Below are 16,699 nucleotides of genomic sequence, written 5' to 3' on the forward strand. Positions count from 1 at the left end.
TTAAGAGAAGCTACAAGAAGAAAAGTTGTGTAGCAATCAATTGTATGGGCTGTCCCTATCAGTCTTCAAGGAAATACTGGATGTCAGTAATGCTTATACAGAAGCTCAGCCATGGGCAGGAAACTAAATTATAGGATTTAAAACATACTATCTTCAATTAAAAGGTTCCTTTTGAATAGTTACAGAGAGGGAGGGAGGCAAACCTTGAGAGACTCTTAAATACAGAGAACAAACTGCGGGTTGATGGGAGGGGGTGGGGGAGGGGAAAATGGGTGACGGGCACCAAGGGGGCACTTGTTGGGATGAGCACTGGGTGTTGTATGTAAGTGATGAATCACAGGAATCTACTCCCAAAACCCAAGAGCACACGGTGTGCACTGTATGTTAGCCAACTTGACAGTAAATTTTATCTTAAAAAAAGATACTGAGAGATAATAAAGGGATATATTTCTGCTCAAAAAAAAAAAAAAAGTTCCTTTTGTTTTTGAAAGGGAAATAAAATCTCTCAGTTTTGACTCAGTGAGACGTTCATGTGTTTACAATAACAGTTAGTGGGTTTACATATTTAGAGAACAGTGTCTCAGGAATGGGAGGAAATCAGTGGGTAAGACACCAAATGGGGATGAAAAAGGAACAGGCATGTAATTAATGGCCAAACAAAAACTGGAACCCAGGCACGCCAATACTCACCGATCCTGCTGCAAATGGTAACCAGGAGCTCCCCAACGGTCTTAGAGTCATCCACCATCACCGTTTTCACGGATCCATCCAGCATCCGGATTTTCTGAGGTCTCTGTTTCTTTTTATATTCCAAAATATCCTAGGGCAGAACCACACCAGCTTTTCACACTACATGGGAAATTAGGTCATCAACTTGGACCCTCTTCTGTAAAAAAATTTAATTTTTTCCTAGCACTCTGATTTCCTCCTGCTAAGTTTTCATGAGATTTTTTGCCACTAATACAGAAACTCCCATGCTAACAATTAACTGCTTCCATAAAGGTTTCTTAAAAATCTGATAGTGAAACTGTGCCCAGAGAAGTACTTTTTCTAGCTTACGGTTCTTGAAAACTAACCTCTGTTAATTTAAAGTAGCTGATGTCTCCCTGAAAGACTGTGGATGATCTGCTTTGAAGAGAATTAGCAGAGGCAAATTCCTACTTGTCATTGAAAAAGACAGTGGTGTGCTTCTCCAATTATCTTACAGTTACAGGCAGTTTCTAATACATATGTCACGAAGGAATAAATAATGCCCCCATGTTTCTTTACAGTGGTGGCATCAGACCCCAGAGAAGTGATTTGCACCATAATGCCAAGATCAAACAGGGGTAGTGGGCCTGGAAGTCACTTTTAAATGAGAGACCTTTTTTAAATTTAATTTAATTTTTTTTTTTTAACGTTTGTTTATTTTTGAGACAGAGAGAGACACAGCACGAACGGGGGAGGGGCAGAGGAAGAGGGAGACACAGAATCGGAAGCAAGCTCCAGGCTCTGAGCCATCAGCCCAGAGCCCGACGCGGGGCTCGAACTCGCGGACCGCGAGATCGTGACCTGAGCTGAAGTCGGACGCTTAACCGACTGAGCCACCCAGGCGCCCCTTAACTTTATTTCTTAATGATAGAATTATGCAACGGAAAATTACTTGGTACTTTATGGAATACTCAACAGTCTGATATCTGCATTCCATACGCTAAAACCCATTCTCTCAGACGTTAAACTGAGCAGACTATACAACACTTTTTACTCACTACCTCTCTGTACTTCCCAACAAAATCATTTTTTGTTACTGTTACTGATTGTTATTAAGCTTACCTCTAATACGGATTTTCTTAAAAAAAAAAAACAGAATTCTGATTAATATTCAATATCTGACTACCTTTAGGATTTTTTTTTTTTTTTTTTTTTTTTTTGCCACTAATTTACCCTTACCTTTTATCATCAGTCACTGGGAAACTTCCTATACAGAAAGATGCTGTGTTTTATTTCGTAACTACCAAGTCCAACCATGGCATGTACCAACAGCTGTAAGCACTAACCCCAAGCTGCTTTAATTACTCTGTGGAGTTTCAAGAATTTGGACTGCTGATATTTTCTATCACTACCTGTACAACCCTTACAGAGTATATTACATCAGAACTATGAATAAGTTGCCCTTGAAGCAAAACAGATTGCCGGGTCTCCCTTTTCTTTGAGGCATACTAATATATTGGCTTCTATGGAAAGCCGAGACAAAGTGACCAAAAAAACAAAAACAAAAAACATGACATCTACAGCATACCCCATTTCGCAACATGTAGTAATCCAGTGTTCTGCCTGCTTCCAGCCAAATTCCTTTCCTGGGGTCTTCATCTGAGAGAAACAGCCCATAATCAGAAGCTGGAAGATAAGGAGAAGAGAGGAAAATAAAAGACAGAATGACAATGTAACCATCATGGACTTCCAAGCCCGGAGTCTGCTGATTTGGCAGGATGTGGGTACCCTCCTTTTACCAGACAGGTTTCGTTTTGACAATGCGAGCAAGCCAATGGGCTAAAGCAGATGAGGAAGAATGAGACGTGAGCTGTAAAATCAACACCCACAGAGAAGGTTCATGTTTTTTAAAAAGAGTGGGCAGCAGCAATGTCTACAGTTTAGGCAAACATCAAGAACAGAGCAGTCCAAATTTCTATTTTATGCACTGGGCTTTGTTCCCTATCGCTTGCTATATAAAAACCAGGCAGAGAACCAATGAAGAATGACAAGATAGCCATGGAGAAACTAAGGAAGTGACCACTTAAGCCCAAGGCCACTGAGGCAGAGAGAGGCCAATAGAGCCTTTACACTTCAAATAATCCCTCCATCACCCCAACAAAGCATTATAAAAGTCAAGCAAGAGTGGCCAGTGAGAGGAAGACTCTGCCCCCCATTCCACTAAATTATGAATACAGTTGGAAAACAGCTCTGTGTTCTCCACAGAAATCCCATAAGATGATCAGGAAGTATAAGAACGTGGTGGCAGGAGGAAAGCAGTATCATTTCCTGTCTAAAGACTTCTGTCTTGGGGCACCTCGCTGGCTCAGTTAGGAGAGCATGCAAATCTTGATCTCAGGGTCAGGAATGCGAGGCCCACTTTGGGTACAGAGATTACACACACACACACACACAGATCTTTAAAAATAAATAAGTGTAATAAAGACTTCTGTTTTCTTGAATGTAATTCAAGGTAACCTCAGAATGTAATTCAAGGTAACCTCTTGAATGTAATTCAAGGTAACCTCAGAGACCCAAATGAGGGTCCTAGATCCTAATGTTTCTTAGAAAGACAACTCCAAGATCTATATAGGGTTTCATCTTCACCAGAGCTAAACAGCAACCCAGCCCAAAGAAATTTTTTTTTAATCTGGGAGAAAAAGAGTAAAAGAAAAGACACGAGAAATGATTGGACAACCAAAATTTGGAGTAAGTTTGGGGATGGGGTATTTTTATTTTTGGGCAATCTAGAAATAACAGTGTTTTAAGTAATATAAATAATGCTTTTGGACCAAAAGTTTGGCAGTTTTAGGACATCTTTTTGAGAAAATCAATGCCTACATTTAATCATCTTTGAATATTTGATTTTCATGCTTCCAATTTTTTAATAAATTTTTAAAGTTTGTTTATGTATTACTTATTTTGTGCGTGTGAGGCAGAAAGGCATAGAGATAGAGGGAGGATCCCAAGCAGGCTCTTCACTGTCAGTGCAGAGCCCGACACAGGGCTTGAACTCACAAACTGTGAGATCATGACCTGAGTGGAAATCAAGAGTCAGATGCTTAACCGACTAAGACACCCAGGCGCCCCTCATGTTTCTAATTTTTAAGTTTTATCCTGTTTTCACGGTAAAGGCTTATTAACTTGGGAATAATCCCAATTTCCTAAATGCCAATCAAACAAAAATAAAGGAAGGAAATGTAGAGAGTAGAGAGAGGGAAATGGAAAATAAAAACCGTATGAATGGCTGTTGTTTAAACTTGGATTAATAGTGGTTAGCAGGGGCGCCTGGGTGGCGCAGTCGGTTAAGCGTCCGACTTCAGCCAGGTCACGATCTCGCGGTCCGTGGGTTCCAGCCCCGCGTCGGGCTCTGGGCTGATGGCTCAGAGCCTGGAGCCTGTTTCCGATTCTGTGTCTCCCTCTCTCTCTGCCCCTCCCCTGTTCATGCTCTGTCTCTCTCTGTCCCAAAAATAAATAAATGTTGAAAAAAAAAAAATAGTGGTTAGCAGTTCAAACTAACAGGAAACAAAACACACATTCATAGAGGCTCCCCACTCCCTTTAATGTTGGAGATAAAGTTTACAGAGCCCCTTCAAAGTACTTGAAATGTAAGGCTTTGTTGTGTGTTCTGATGGCAGTTCCAGTCTCCTCCAGGAAAAGAGGGCTCTGGTTATACATATGCAGTAACCGCTGGACGAGGTACATTTGTACTTCGTGGGGTAAATGAGATCAAGTATCAAAAGGTGACTTGTAAACCAGAGAAAGCGATGCTCATGTATGGAAGGGTCATGATGATGGGCGTGACAATGACAATTCAATGGCAGTTTTGGGCACTGTCATCACAAAACTCAGTTGGGAGGCAAGTAGTGTCTAGGCTAAGAAGACATTTCATTTGAAGCATACAGACTAGGTGGTCTGGGTACCACTCAGAGCATCTGTTTCTTTAGCCACTAGGTAAAGAACATACAAACACATTTCAGGAAGCTGGTGAACAACCAATGGCTTACCTTGGCCAGTTTGCGCCTCAGGTACCCGTTCCCGAATGACTCGACATGCATCGTACACGGCTGTAGATGGTTCAAACTGCATGGTCTTTACCACATTGCAGTGGCGGACACAAATCTTTAAGGACAGGGCCACCATTTTCCTAGATGATGTGAAGATTCTCACTTAGAATGTCTGGAAAACACAGAGAGACAAACCCTGATGGTCATAATCATCTTGAAAAAACTGCTAGACTCTAGATCAGTTTTAAATAATTGCAGGAATAAAACAGCAATTAAAGAGAACGCTTTGGATAAAAACACACAAGATTTTGAAAATTTCCAAATAAGACAACAGCTTGTAGTCCCAGGGTTATCGTTATCAGAGAGTGGCAAGTCGAGGCTCTAGGGAAGAGGATCTGTGGATTTTCACCAAGACTCCTTCTCAATGATGCTCCCTACGTGGAGTTTCCCACAGGGAGTCCTCAGTGTGAGAAGCAGAGAGCCTTGGGCACCCACAGCTATCTCCTGAAGATGCTTCTGTTAGCAGCCTCAGTGCCCCCGCTCTCTCCCCACAGCTCCTGGGGAGAGAGAACAAATACCAATGCTCTCCTGGGTGCTCCTCAGGGCAAAAAAGTTCCACGACACCATGTACCAGAAGACTTGGCGTCTAGGCCCAACTCCAATACCAGCATCCTGTGTAAATGCAAGCAAGGCCCTTTGGCCACTCTACTTGAATTTCCCCACAAGTAAAGAAGCCACAATGTTAACAGCCCTGCCTAACTCATAAAAGAACCAAACCCTGAGGAGTTCTCAATGGGAGCCCAATGCCCAGCCACCATCAGTAATGAGGCCAGAGTGGTTGATTTGAAACAGCCAGGGTGCTATATACATACTCTTCTGGGGTCTCTAAGGGTAGAAAATGCCACTTCAGTTGTTATCTTGTTCAGATAAACTATTGGGATATTTCGCTTCTTGTCCAGTTTTATGGTTTTAGAAAGCATACAGGTTTAGCCTAGGTTTTATTTCATAAGTAACTTCTTTTTTAAACCTAAGTCCAACAATTTAGTTCCTCTTGTGTGAGTTGGTGGCTTATGGCTTATTTTGACAATGTGCTCTATTCTGTGGCCAGAAACTTACCCTCAACCCAAGCCAGCCTGAATCAAATGTACCTTCCTCAGGCACAAGAGGGAGGATTCTATCCTGCACCTGAAACACTGACACAGACTTACTTGGCTGTCATCCTGGCCGACAAAATAACGCACTTCAGAGTTAGCAGTTAGAATCCTAGCACCGGATACAGAACATAAATCCACAGCCATTTCAAGTTCTCATCCTTTCCTATCTTTTCTTAGAGAACCTACAGGTAGTGAACCTGAACCCCCACTGCCTTTATGCCCTCTTTCCACTTAAGAACGCAAACGCTAAGAAGCAATGAGGTAGTTGACACGCAGAAAGAGAAACAGGCTGACCAGACCCAGGGAGTGGGTGCCTCTAGGGCATCACTTCCTAGCATGCTTGATTGATTGCCAGCTTCCTAACAACAGGTACCTGGGTCAACTGGACACAGGACATTTTTAAACAGATGTTCTGGTGTTCATGGGCAGGGTATTCCTAAAGCCGCATGGATCGTTGCATGAACCAACCATTTAGGCCATCCAACTATAAAGTCATTTTCACATCTACTTATGTTCTGAATGAACTGTCTGTAAAAATATTTCTTGAAGAACGTCAAGACACAGTTCTCAATCAACAACAGCAGCGTTCACTGGGAATCCTCCCCAACCGAATCAATTTACTACAGCCCGGTCAGTGGCTACATCGCTAACATGGCAGAAGAGTTCAAGTTCAAAATATTCAGTGATTTTCCACCTACAATATCAAGGACTTTACAATATCAAGCCATATATAAAAGGATAGATCCAACTCTGTTTTTATAGGCATATTTGTCTAAACAACTCCCCAATTTTGGAAAATAAAATTTAAACTCTAGACCTAAATTGACAAATTTACGGCAATGTAGAGATCACTGCATGAACAGTTTTCCCCCTGGGGCTGGTAACAATTGTGAGGTTTCCTGAACCGCTGAGATCCCTGAGCATGGCTGGTGGTAACAGTCAGTGGTAAAGGCTATGGGGGTCCTTGCTGTCATGGGTGCCATTTATGAAATGTACCAGGGAGGATGGGATGGTTAATTGCTTCCATTCTCTGGGAATAGCAAGTATTGGAAGTGTCCCTGCATGAAGGCTGCTCTTCCCAGGCTCATAATTGGGCTTTCTGCAGAGCAAATTAATGGTCTTTCTAGCCAAGCCAGGAGGGATTCAATCAAAGGAAAATACAGAGCCATGACATGGGGCTGAAAGAAGAATAGAACAGCAAGAGAATAAACACTGGCACTCAGAAGGAAACAGAAGATACATAGGGGAGCGAGGAGAAAGGGGCAGATGGAGAAGCAGGAAGCAGACAGCAGCAAGAAGCCTGCTGGATAGAACCTAGGGCTGTGGGTCAACAAGGAACACAGGAGAGCAGCCCAGAGATTTGGAAGCAGGAGGAGAGAAGCAGAATGTATACAGCAGTGAGGGAAAATCTCTATCCAAAATACATGCAAAAATGAAAAAGCCACTGACTGAGGTTGGGGGAAGCTGCTGGAGGCACAGGTTTGGGTGAAAAATCTGTAATGAGTTTTTTCAGGACATAGTCGGTAGAGAGGTGGAACAGGGTCAAATACAAAGCAGGACACATAACGGTAGGGGGAAGGGGAGCTTATCATATTTAAATGCTTGGAACGAGAAAGATCACCTAGGGAAGTGAGCAAGAGAGAGACCTGAAGACTGTGTCCTGGAGCCAGGTTCTAAAATTAGGGCAAGAAGGGCCCAGCAAGGGGGCCCGGTGGTGGGTGAGGGAGGAGAACCAGGAAAGGGTGGGCCCAGAACAAAGTGCGCCAAGCAGGAGGGAGAGAGCACCTGTGCTAAGGGCAGATCACAGTTGAGGGAGGATGAGGATACAACTGAATCTGGCCGGCAGGTGTCTGACACCTGAGGTAAGAAGAGATTAGCAGAGAGGTGAAGCTACAACAGCAGGTTTGGAGAAGGGGAGAGGGGCTGGCACGGCAAGAACAAACTTGTCTCCTCATCTCTTAGGGCTGTCTACTGGAAGGGGTGGAGGGACAGGCAGTGGTTCTCATTTATGCCCTTCAGGCTTATTTATCCAGGAAATACGTATCATGTAATTGCCACCAAGTCCGTATCTACGTAGCATCTGTACAAACATGGTTTCCACCTGATGATGGCCTGAGGGGCAGTCTCAAGACACCGAAGTGCCCTTCCTGGAGGCAGGTGCTTCAGTGTGCATGATGTCCATTCTGGACCTGCAACAGAGGAGAGGTGTAGCCAAGTCTTGGTTCAAGGGCAGGGTGTTGGACTAGGAGGGAGTCTGGGCTCCAGGTTCACTCCCAGGTCTGACGATACCTGGGACCTTTGGGCCTGTTAGTTTTCCTCTTTCTGCTCTTTGGAAAGCAGCGGGCAAGTGGCTCCCAAGAAAGGAGTTTCCCAGCGACACCGGATGCTTGGCCAACTATTCCCACAGGATCCCCGGGTCTTCTCATCCTAATACCTCAAAAGTGAAGCCACAGATTGGAGACAACTATCCTTAGTTCAAGGGAGACTTTCGACACCAGAGATTCATTACAGGATTCGCGTTCTCAACTTTTCTACCACTTTCAATGTTTCAACATGGGTACACATTACACAGCAAAACCAAAAAACGAAAACCAGTCACTCTCAGAGCATTGCTCAGTGGTCAAAACTCAAAGGCCCCAGTTTCTTCTTACTCCTGGCTCTCGGTTTTATTATGACTTAGTGTTCCCAACATGAAGCATGAAACAAGACCCATGATTTCCTTCATGGCAACGTCATAAACATGCAAATTCTGTACATAAAAATGCCTTATAAACTATAAGGTTGGATTTTTTTTTTTTTTTTTTATCATGCAAGAAGATCATCCACACGGGCAAATCTCAAGGAGGACTGCAACCAAAGTACACGGTCATTTAATCACCACTCCCAGGGAACATGGCACCGAGCCGTTTCTAGTTCCACCTATGACACAGTGAGATACTTGCAAAACAGACACGTTGTGACATTAAGGGTCCTGACCTATGGCAAAAGATCATCAGATCAAAGCATGTAAGAACCTAGACGTCAAGTACATATGAGTATGTGTTTTCAACGCTTAGGCGAAGTCTCACTATGTGTCCCTTCAAGCCCTGAGAAAATCTCGTAGCTCAGACACGATACCATGATCAAGACGAATGCTCGTTCTCCAGTGAGATGTTCTCAGGGCAGCACAGCAGCCATGTGGCCTGCAGCTGACTCTCACCTCCACTCCCCTGTATCCTAACCCCTCTGGCTAATTCCTGCCTCTCCCGGCAGGGAGCCTGAGACAGCAGACCAGGTTTCCTTTTTGGGTTTGGCTGCAAAGAAGGTTCAGAGCCAACTGAACAGTGTTATAGTCTAACCTCTATCTCTATTTTATGCTGCTATCTTTTTCTTTTACCCCAATTTGAACGTATCCTATCTTGCTTGACCTTAAGTAGTTTTTTTGTTGTAGTTTTGGTTTCTTGCTAAAGGACAGGGTATAGAATTCATAGAACATAGGTTATTTTCCTTTCCATAATTTCTTCTCATTCTGACCATTTTTTTTGCCCTGATTTACGTGTGAAGGTCACCTGGGGCCAACACAAAACCTTCCTGTGCCATCCATTGTGGCCGATGAGCCAATGGAACCAGGGGTGAGACTCTGACACTCTCCTTTTAAAGTAAACACTGTTTGGTCCCAGGGAATTGTAAACAGCTCAGGAAGGTGGTGGCGGTGCAGACTGCCAGGCTCAGGCCAGTCCACCCTCGAGTAAACAAGCCCAGCCCAGCCAAGAAATGTCCACCATTGCTCAAGATGAGCACCCACCCCTCAGGGATCTCCGCTCTGTCAAGTGAGGCTGTGAGGTGCTCCAACCTTCCCCAGTTCATGACCCTGAGCTGGTTACTTCACTGCGGTCTGCTTCCATTTCTTCCATAAAATGGGGGACGATAACCTGCAGGTTGCTACAGGAATAAATGGACACATGTCAAAGACACAAAGAAAGTGCCAGATAAGGGTTTCTTATTACTCGTCTTAGCCACAGTGTTTGGAGAAACACTGGAAGCAGCTTATTCTATTTAGCCACTGTCTGAGCTGCGCAATTCAATTGATTGTTTATTTTACATCTATTATGTAGTAGACATGATCATGGGCGTTAGAGAGCAAAGGCAATCAAGATTCCTGTCTAGATAGCACTCCCCTTCTAGTAACCCTGTTCAGTGTACAGTTCTCGTGTTCATCTTTATTCAAGCCATTCAACATGCTTTTTGTACATGCAGAATTACCCAAGGATGAGCCGGGAAGCTGAGTGTGCTTGTGAAACAAGGAACTCCTCAGGCTGTTCTCTTGGATGTCAGTCAGACTCCCCGAATCCAAGAGCCTAAAGGAGCAAAACTTCACCCTACGGTATGGGTCAGGGCTGGCATTAAAGCAAACCCCTGCCCTGGGGCTTGTCAATGAGTTCTGTCCAGGGGCAACCTAGGAGAGGGGCCACGGGGTTTTGCACACTCCTCTATGGAGCACAAGTGTCATACACAGCTGACAGGACAACAGGGCCAGGCTACCATGCCTCAGTAGGACCCTGGATCCTGAATAAAGAACTGCCACCATCCCTCTCCTCTCTCCACCTCCAGCCACTGACTCCATTCTGACCCATTGGAAGACCACTGTACCCAATTATGATGGCTGTCTCTGAACCCCTTCTTTAGGTCTGCTTTCCCCTCCAGCAAGCAAAATACAGCATGCTGTCTGATAACAGACGGCATGCTGTCTGATAACAGCATGCATTGCATAACCAAAAGTCAGCATAAAATGTGGGGCTATCATTCACCTCAATCTCCAGTGAGCAAATCTGCTCTCTTGATACACCCAGGAAGGATATTCCCTTCTCTCCATTCTTTAACCGATCTTCCCCAAGGAAGGAAGGGGAACAGCTCAGCTGACAAGTAAAAACCCACCACTTGATGGGGTCACAGTTCCCAAGAGGTGCCTCAAAAGCAAAAACCAGGGTCTCGCCCTCTATCTTGCTTTCTTGTGCCCTCTATCTGTGCTCAGCTCAAACATTCACAACTTGCAGTACAGGATACTGAGCCCACCAGGCACATCCGGGTGCCTATGTGTCACCATCTAGAAGGGTGAGTCAAATCCACTGTTCACTGGGAGCCAGCTGGTTTTCATCCAGGGATGGGTGAGGAGGAGAAAAGGCAGAGTGTCCCATGTTGGTCTCACAGTCAGCTTTGCCAGGGAGCGAGAAGGCTTCCTTAATAACCTGGCCTTCCCCCATCGGGCCCCTCAACCTCCCTCTTCCCAACTAGTGAGAGCGCAGACGGCAGAGTCTGAGTAGAGAGGCTCCTCTAGCCCCCCACATTCACAATTCGGGAGAGAAACTCCAGCTAACCCTAAGCTTGGGGAAAAGAGCACAAGAACACCGCTGATGGGATTTCCTCACATGGTAACAGCCCACATAGAAAAATACCAGAATCATCAAGCTCCCCCTTTGCAGCCAGAGCAGGGAGACCAGAAAAGCAAGGAGAATATTCACATGAGGATCTCCTCTCTAGTCCTCCTTCATGGAAGCATGGGAACCACGACTGTTTGACTTTGCATACCTCAACTAGAAATAGCCCTTAAAAGGTCAGGTGATAATGGAACAGAGGGGAAATGATTAACCACCCACGCAGGTGTGAACTCAGCAGCAGGTCGGGCAAGTCAATAAAAATTCCAGCCAAGCGTTTGGCACCCAGAGCTGCTTTGCAAACCCTCCATATGCCTCTTCACCCACAGAGCTATCACTGTGTTCCCGCCTGTCCCGAGTACACCTGCACTAAGACACATACACAACATGGTCTCAAGAATACATTTTCTGGGAGAGGTCTTCCTCCCTCACTGTTTTCCCGCAGCAAGGACTGTATTATCACAACAACCTATGAATCTCAAGGCCCTAGCCCAAGGCCCACCGCACCGGAGATGCTCAGTAAATGTGGAATTTCTATGTCCTGCAGGCAAAGATTTAAACAGATGTTTTACTAAGTTAGTCGTTAGGAATTATCCACACAAACACCATGACTAAAGTAGGATTGGAGGGCAAACACCAAGTGGGCCCTATTTCTACTCATCGGCGACTTACCCCAAGGACCACAGAAGCTTAACCTCATGGCTTATAAGATGAAGTTCTCCGGCCTGGCAAAGGAGAAACTCAAAAAAAAGGACCAAGGCCATAGCAGTCAGGAACACTTGGGAGGCTCCCTGAGGGCAGGGACCATGTACATTGCTCACTGTAAAGTACCTGCGCAGAGAAGGGCTCAAGATGTATTTAATCCATGGAGGGCAGGGCAAGTCAGCAGTACTACCTCCAAGACAAAAGTCGAAGAATGTGCTCCCAGTATGGAGTACACAATGATGGGGAAAAGCGCTTTGATCCTATTTTCCATTTTCAAATGAAGAAACTAGGATCTGGAGATTAAGCAACCTCCCCAAGGTCATACTGCTAGAAAACCACAACCAGACCTTGCCATCCTGCCACGAGGATCTGCTTGGTATGTGGTGTGACGAGAGCCAACCAAGGATCCCTCTAACTTACCTTCCCATCTCCACTCACCTCTTGGCACTGCCATATGAAATTCCATCATTAATTATATCACTGGTCACAAAGATGTGCCCCCGGTTAAACCTGCTATGCAAGTGGATATCTGCATGTATCACTTATCACTGTCTTAGAATGTTGTGTTTCAGACCCTTTCAGACAAATGGAGAGCTGCCCTTTATTAAAGATGATGCCTAATTCCCAGGAAATTCTAAGGAGGTAGGAGGGTCCACAGACCAGTCCAGAGCTCTGGCGGAGCTAATAAAGGGCAGTGAGCAGAGAAGTGGGAAGAAAACGTGCTAAAAGGAAGAGGAGCAGACACTTATGGGCTCACAGTGTTTTAACCTGTGCTTAGAAAGGATTTGAATGCACACACCGCTTTGAAATGTATGGGTAATCAGGTTCAACCTGCTTAGCGTCAGGGTGGTCGAGACCTCCCATCCACCCACTTGCCCTCTCCTGTTTACGCTCTAAGAACTTTCCATTTTAGCAAAACAATGTCTTTTCAAATCCTGCACAACTGCCTTGGTTATTTTAGTTCTTGCGGGGTACCTCTATCTGAAAGGCGTCATGCATCCCGTTCTTCCTGGTTACTCACCCTATAAGCCCAAGCCCAGCATCAAGCTTGGCTTTCCTCGTCTTCCCAACCACCCCCGATGGAGAATTCCTCTCCTCTCCTAAGCTCGTGGGGCACTCACCTGTAACCCCTGCTCTAGCACCAGCCCTCTCGGGCTCCAGTCCCAACTCCAGCAACAGGACATGCTACATCTAGTGTTTATCTGGCCCTGGAGAATTCCACAGCACTTCCACATGTCTTCTCCCTTGATGTGCCTAAGAGTTTACAAAGTACACCAGATTTTTTTAATTTTAGTTATTAATTTTTTTTTTACATCTCCATTTCACAGATGGACAATGTGGTAGGATACAGTACTCCTATGGAATATACCTTCGTTTCCCTCAGACCACTGAGAAAGCTGTGGTGGCTTTCCAGCAATATCAGTGGCCCCCTGTGGCTGCTGAGACAGCAGAATAAATCATCTACACAGCTTAGTCCTCCTGTAGCCCACCTTGAAGCCCTGTTATTTGTTTCCCCTTACAAGTTAAAGAGGGAAGAAGGTTCCAGATTGAACTCTAATTTGAATTCTTATACCCCAACTCAAATGATTTGAGGCTATTTACAAAAATACATAGGCTAGGGAAAAAAAAAAAAGGTCACATCCAACGAAAAGCAGAAGAAAAATAAAAGTGACGGTTGAGACCAGGAGAACTGTGAATTATTTACTACTTGTTTGGATCACTGGTAATAAACTCATCCCATTATTCGTTTTTTCTGACCCTTGGTGACAAGCCTGTTAAATCCCAGGAAAGCAGATTCCCTAGGCTACTGACGATGCTGATAAACATAAGCTTGGTCACTAAGGCACACACCATGGGGATGCGTACACATGGACTGGGTTTTACCTGGACAAAATAGAGAGCTTTGTTCTATGAATCTGGAAAAAAATATTCACCGTGTGGCACACCAAACCTGGTAGAATGAGAGCAAAGAACGTCAAGTTTCTTCTCAGGTCACATTCCTCATGCTTGTGCTTATTTAATGCTAAAAAAGTATACACTGGGTTGTAGAGTATCTGCCAAAGCAGTGTAGGCTTGGTATTTAGCAATAGGGCACACCATCAAGTTTGGTTTAAGAAACGAACAAATCTCCTACTTCCTATCTCCAAATCCCTTTCACTACAAAGGTTTTTCAGCACTGATCTCTGACCGGTGAATTCACAACTGCAAACCCACAGCATCATACGTCAGTCAAAAAGGCAATAGTGCATGGTTTTGGCAAGGACAGATGCTAAAGAAAAAATAGAATACTAAAAACATATTCTTGAGGCTTATCTCTATTAATCCATTAACCATAAATCAGAAGGGCATTTCTGTTACAGCAGACAGAACAATAAGGCATTTGTGAGAAGAACTGAAACCAATCAGGGAATTTGATGCAATTTACATTTCTGGAGATTCCAAGCCCATCACAGTAGCACTTCAGCATTCACACACAAGATTAGATTTTCCAAAGCATCCTCATTTTCTGTGGCCATTCATTCTGAGATCACCCCCCATTTTATATCTGAAAATTGGAACGATTCAGTTAAATTACCTCTAGCCTGTGGCATCCCCAAACTCAGCCATGAAAGTCATCAAGTCCACCTGCCTGCAGGGTAGGTAAATCCTTACTCTAGCTTTCTTTCCCTTCTCCTCCATGTAGGAACTAAAGCTTGTATTTAGGGGCTTGACAGAGGCCACTGCACTGTGGGCCCTGCCTCCTCCCGTGTGCTGTTTGAAACCACAAGAAAGGTGGAAAACTCTGTTAGGAGAGTGGCCAAATGGGTTAAGGTTTTTGTTAATACTTGAATTTTCATGGGTTATGTTGCTAGAAATCACTCCACAATTCAGAGAGGTCTTACCTGCCCTGGATCATCAGGCTTAGGAGGTTATGTCTCTTAAGTAACAGGCACTCACAGTTGAAGGGAGAGATTTAAACCCAAGTCCTTCGGAATCCAGATTTCCTTGAATAGTCCCACCCACACATAAGCAATGCTAACATCTTGACTCATCTTCCACTGTTTATGCAGGATTTTAGGTGGTTGAGATCATACACTCCATGTCATTCTGTATTCTCATGTTTATCCCATTGTAATTATACAATAATCATTTTCCATGGGATTGTACATTTTTTAGAAACTTTGATTTATTTTTTACTGTTTTTTTAATTTACATCCAAATTAGTTAGCATATAGTGCAACAATGATTTCAGGAGTAGATTCCTTAGTGCCCCTTACCCATTTATTCCACCCCCCCTCCCACAACCCCTGCAGTAACCCTCAGTTGGTTCTCCATATTTATGAGTCTCTTCTGTTTTGTCCCCCTCCCTGTTATTATATTATTTTTGTTTCCCTTCCCTTATGTTCATCTGTTTTGTCTCTTAAAGTCCTCATATGAGCGAAGTCATATGGTTTTTGTCTTTCTCTGACTAATTTCACTTAGCATAATACCCTCCAGTTCCATCCACGTAGTTGCAAATGGCAAGATTTCATTCTTTTTGATTGCCGAGTAATACTCCATTGTATATATATATATATATACCGCATCTTCTTTATCCATTCATCCATTGATGGACATTTGGGCTCTTTCCATACTTTGGCTATTGTTGATAGTGCTGCTATAAACATGGGGGTTCATGTGTCCCTTCAAAACAGCACACCTGTATCCCATGGATAAATGCCTAGTAGTGCAATTGCTGGGTTGTAGGGTAGTTTTATTTTTAGTTTTTTGAGGAACCTCCATACTGTTTTCCAGAGTGGCTGCATCAGCTTGCATTCCCATAGAAACTATTAAAAATAGGTATATAATATTGCAATGCAAGTCATAATTTACTCAGCTGTATCTTTGCCTTTATATAGGCCCAGCTGCTTGTGAGTTTTCACTGTTATAAAATAAGGCTGCAATAGGATTTTCTGTTTAAAAACTTTGGTTTTTTATTTCAGATTTTCTTAAGGTAGACTCGTTTTTAAGGAATCATCATTATATTTAAGGAGCAACCCAGAAGGTATTAAAGACCAAAAAAATCTGAATCTATAGGTATTAGCAGTTTGATTTATGGGTTAGCTAAACGAATATGCATTAACAACCAAGAAAGCCAATAATCAATCTAGATTTTATAGTTCAATCTAGCCCGGAGAATGATCCTGCTAGCAAGGGCTCAGGCTGGCAAGGACCATATCAAAAGACAGCATTGACAAAGGCGTGAACAGGGGAAGAACATCTGGTATGGGCAATAAACCAGATTTACAGAAAAGAGGCTGAAGAAAGATGCTTAACATAAATTTTAAAATATATTGCTAATAGAAGTGACAGAAGAAAAAATTGGAATAGACTCTACTAAAGCAAATAGTGGACGTACACAGTAAATATCAATGCTTTGATTTCTGTAAGCTCAAGTTTCTAGAACTGCCTGGTGGATCAAACCATAATTACAAAGTTGAAGTACTTGGACAGAGTATCATTTTCTTGTACTTACTAAAGCCAAATCGCAAGTCTTGTGAATTCTACCAGTGCATTATAGATAAGATTTACATTTCCAAATAATAAAACCGAAACAAATTTCAGTCTGTATACATAAATATCACCTCATCAGGAGCACAGCGAAGAAACAAACACGTCCTCATGGGAGATGACATCAAATAATGAACTCCTGACAGCACAGTTGAGTATAGCA

The 16,699-nt window shown here is 43.7% G+C and overlaps 1 protein-coding gene across 13 annotated transcripts in view; it reads right to left on the bottom strand.

Moving 5' to 3' along the window:
* The window catches only part of TLN2 (talin 2), a 437,549-nt gene that overhangs the window by 193,948 nt on the left and 226,902 nt on the right, over nt 1-16,699 (bottom strand). For 12 of the 13 annotated variants that reach the window (XM_045449534.1, XM_045449533.1, XM_045449530.1 and 9 more), the window contains 3 exons: nt 4,737-4,908; nt 2,279-2,376; nt 691-820 (listed from right to left, as the gene is read on the bottom strand). In XM_045449534.1, coding sequence (XP_045305490.1) covers nt 691-820; nt 2,279-2,376; nt 4,737-4,872 — 364 coding nt within the window. In that variant the 5' untranslated portion in view covers nt 4,873-4,908. Of the gene's footprint in view, nt 1-690; nt 821-2,278; nt 2,377-4,736; nt 4,909-7,991; nt 8,080-16,699 lie in introns of all 13 variants that reach the window. The other variant, XM_045449528.1, reaches the window with a different exon arrangement.

The sequence above is a fragment of the Leopardus geoffroyi genome, chromosome B3 (assembly GCF_018350155.1).
Source record: "Leopardus geoffroyi isolate Oge1 chromosome B3, O.geoffroyi_Oge1_pat1.0, whole genome shotgun sequence".
NCBI lineage: Eukaryota > Metazoa > Chordata > Mammalia > Carnivora > Felidae > Leopardus > Leopardus geoffroyi.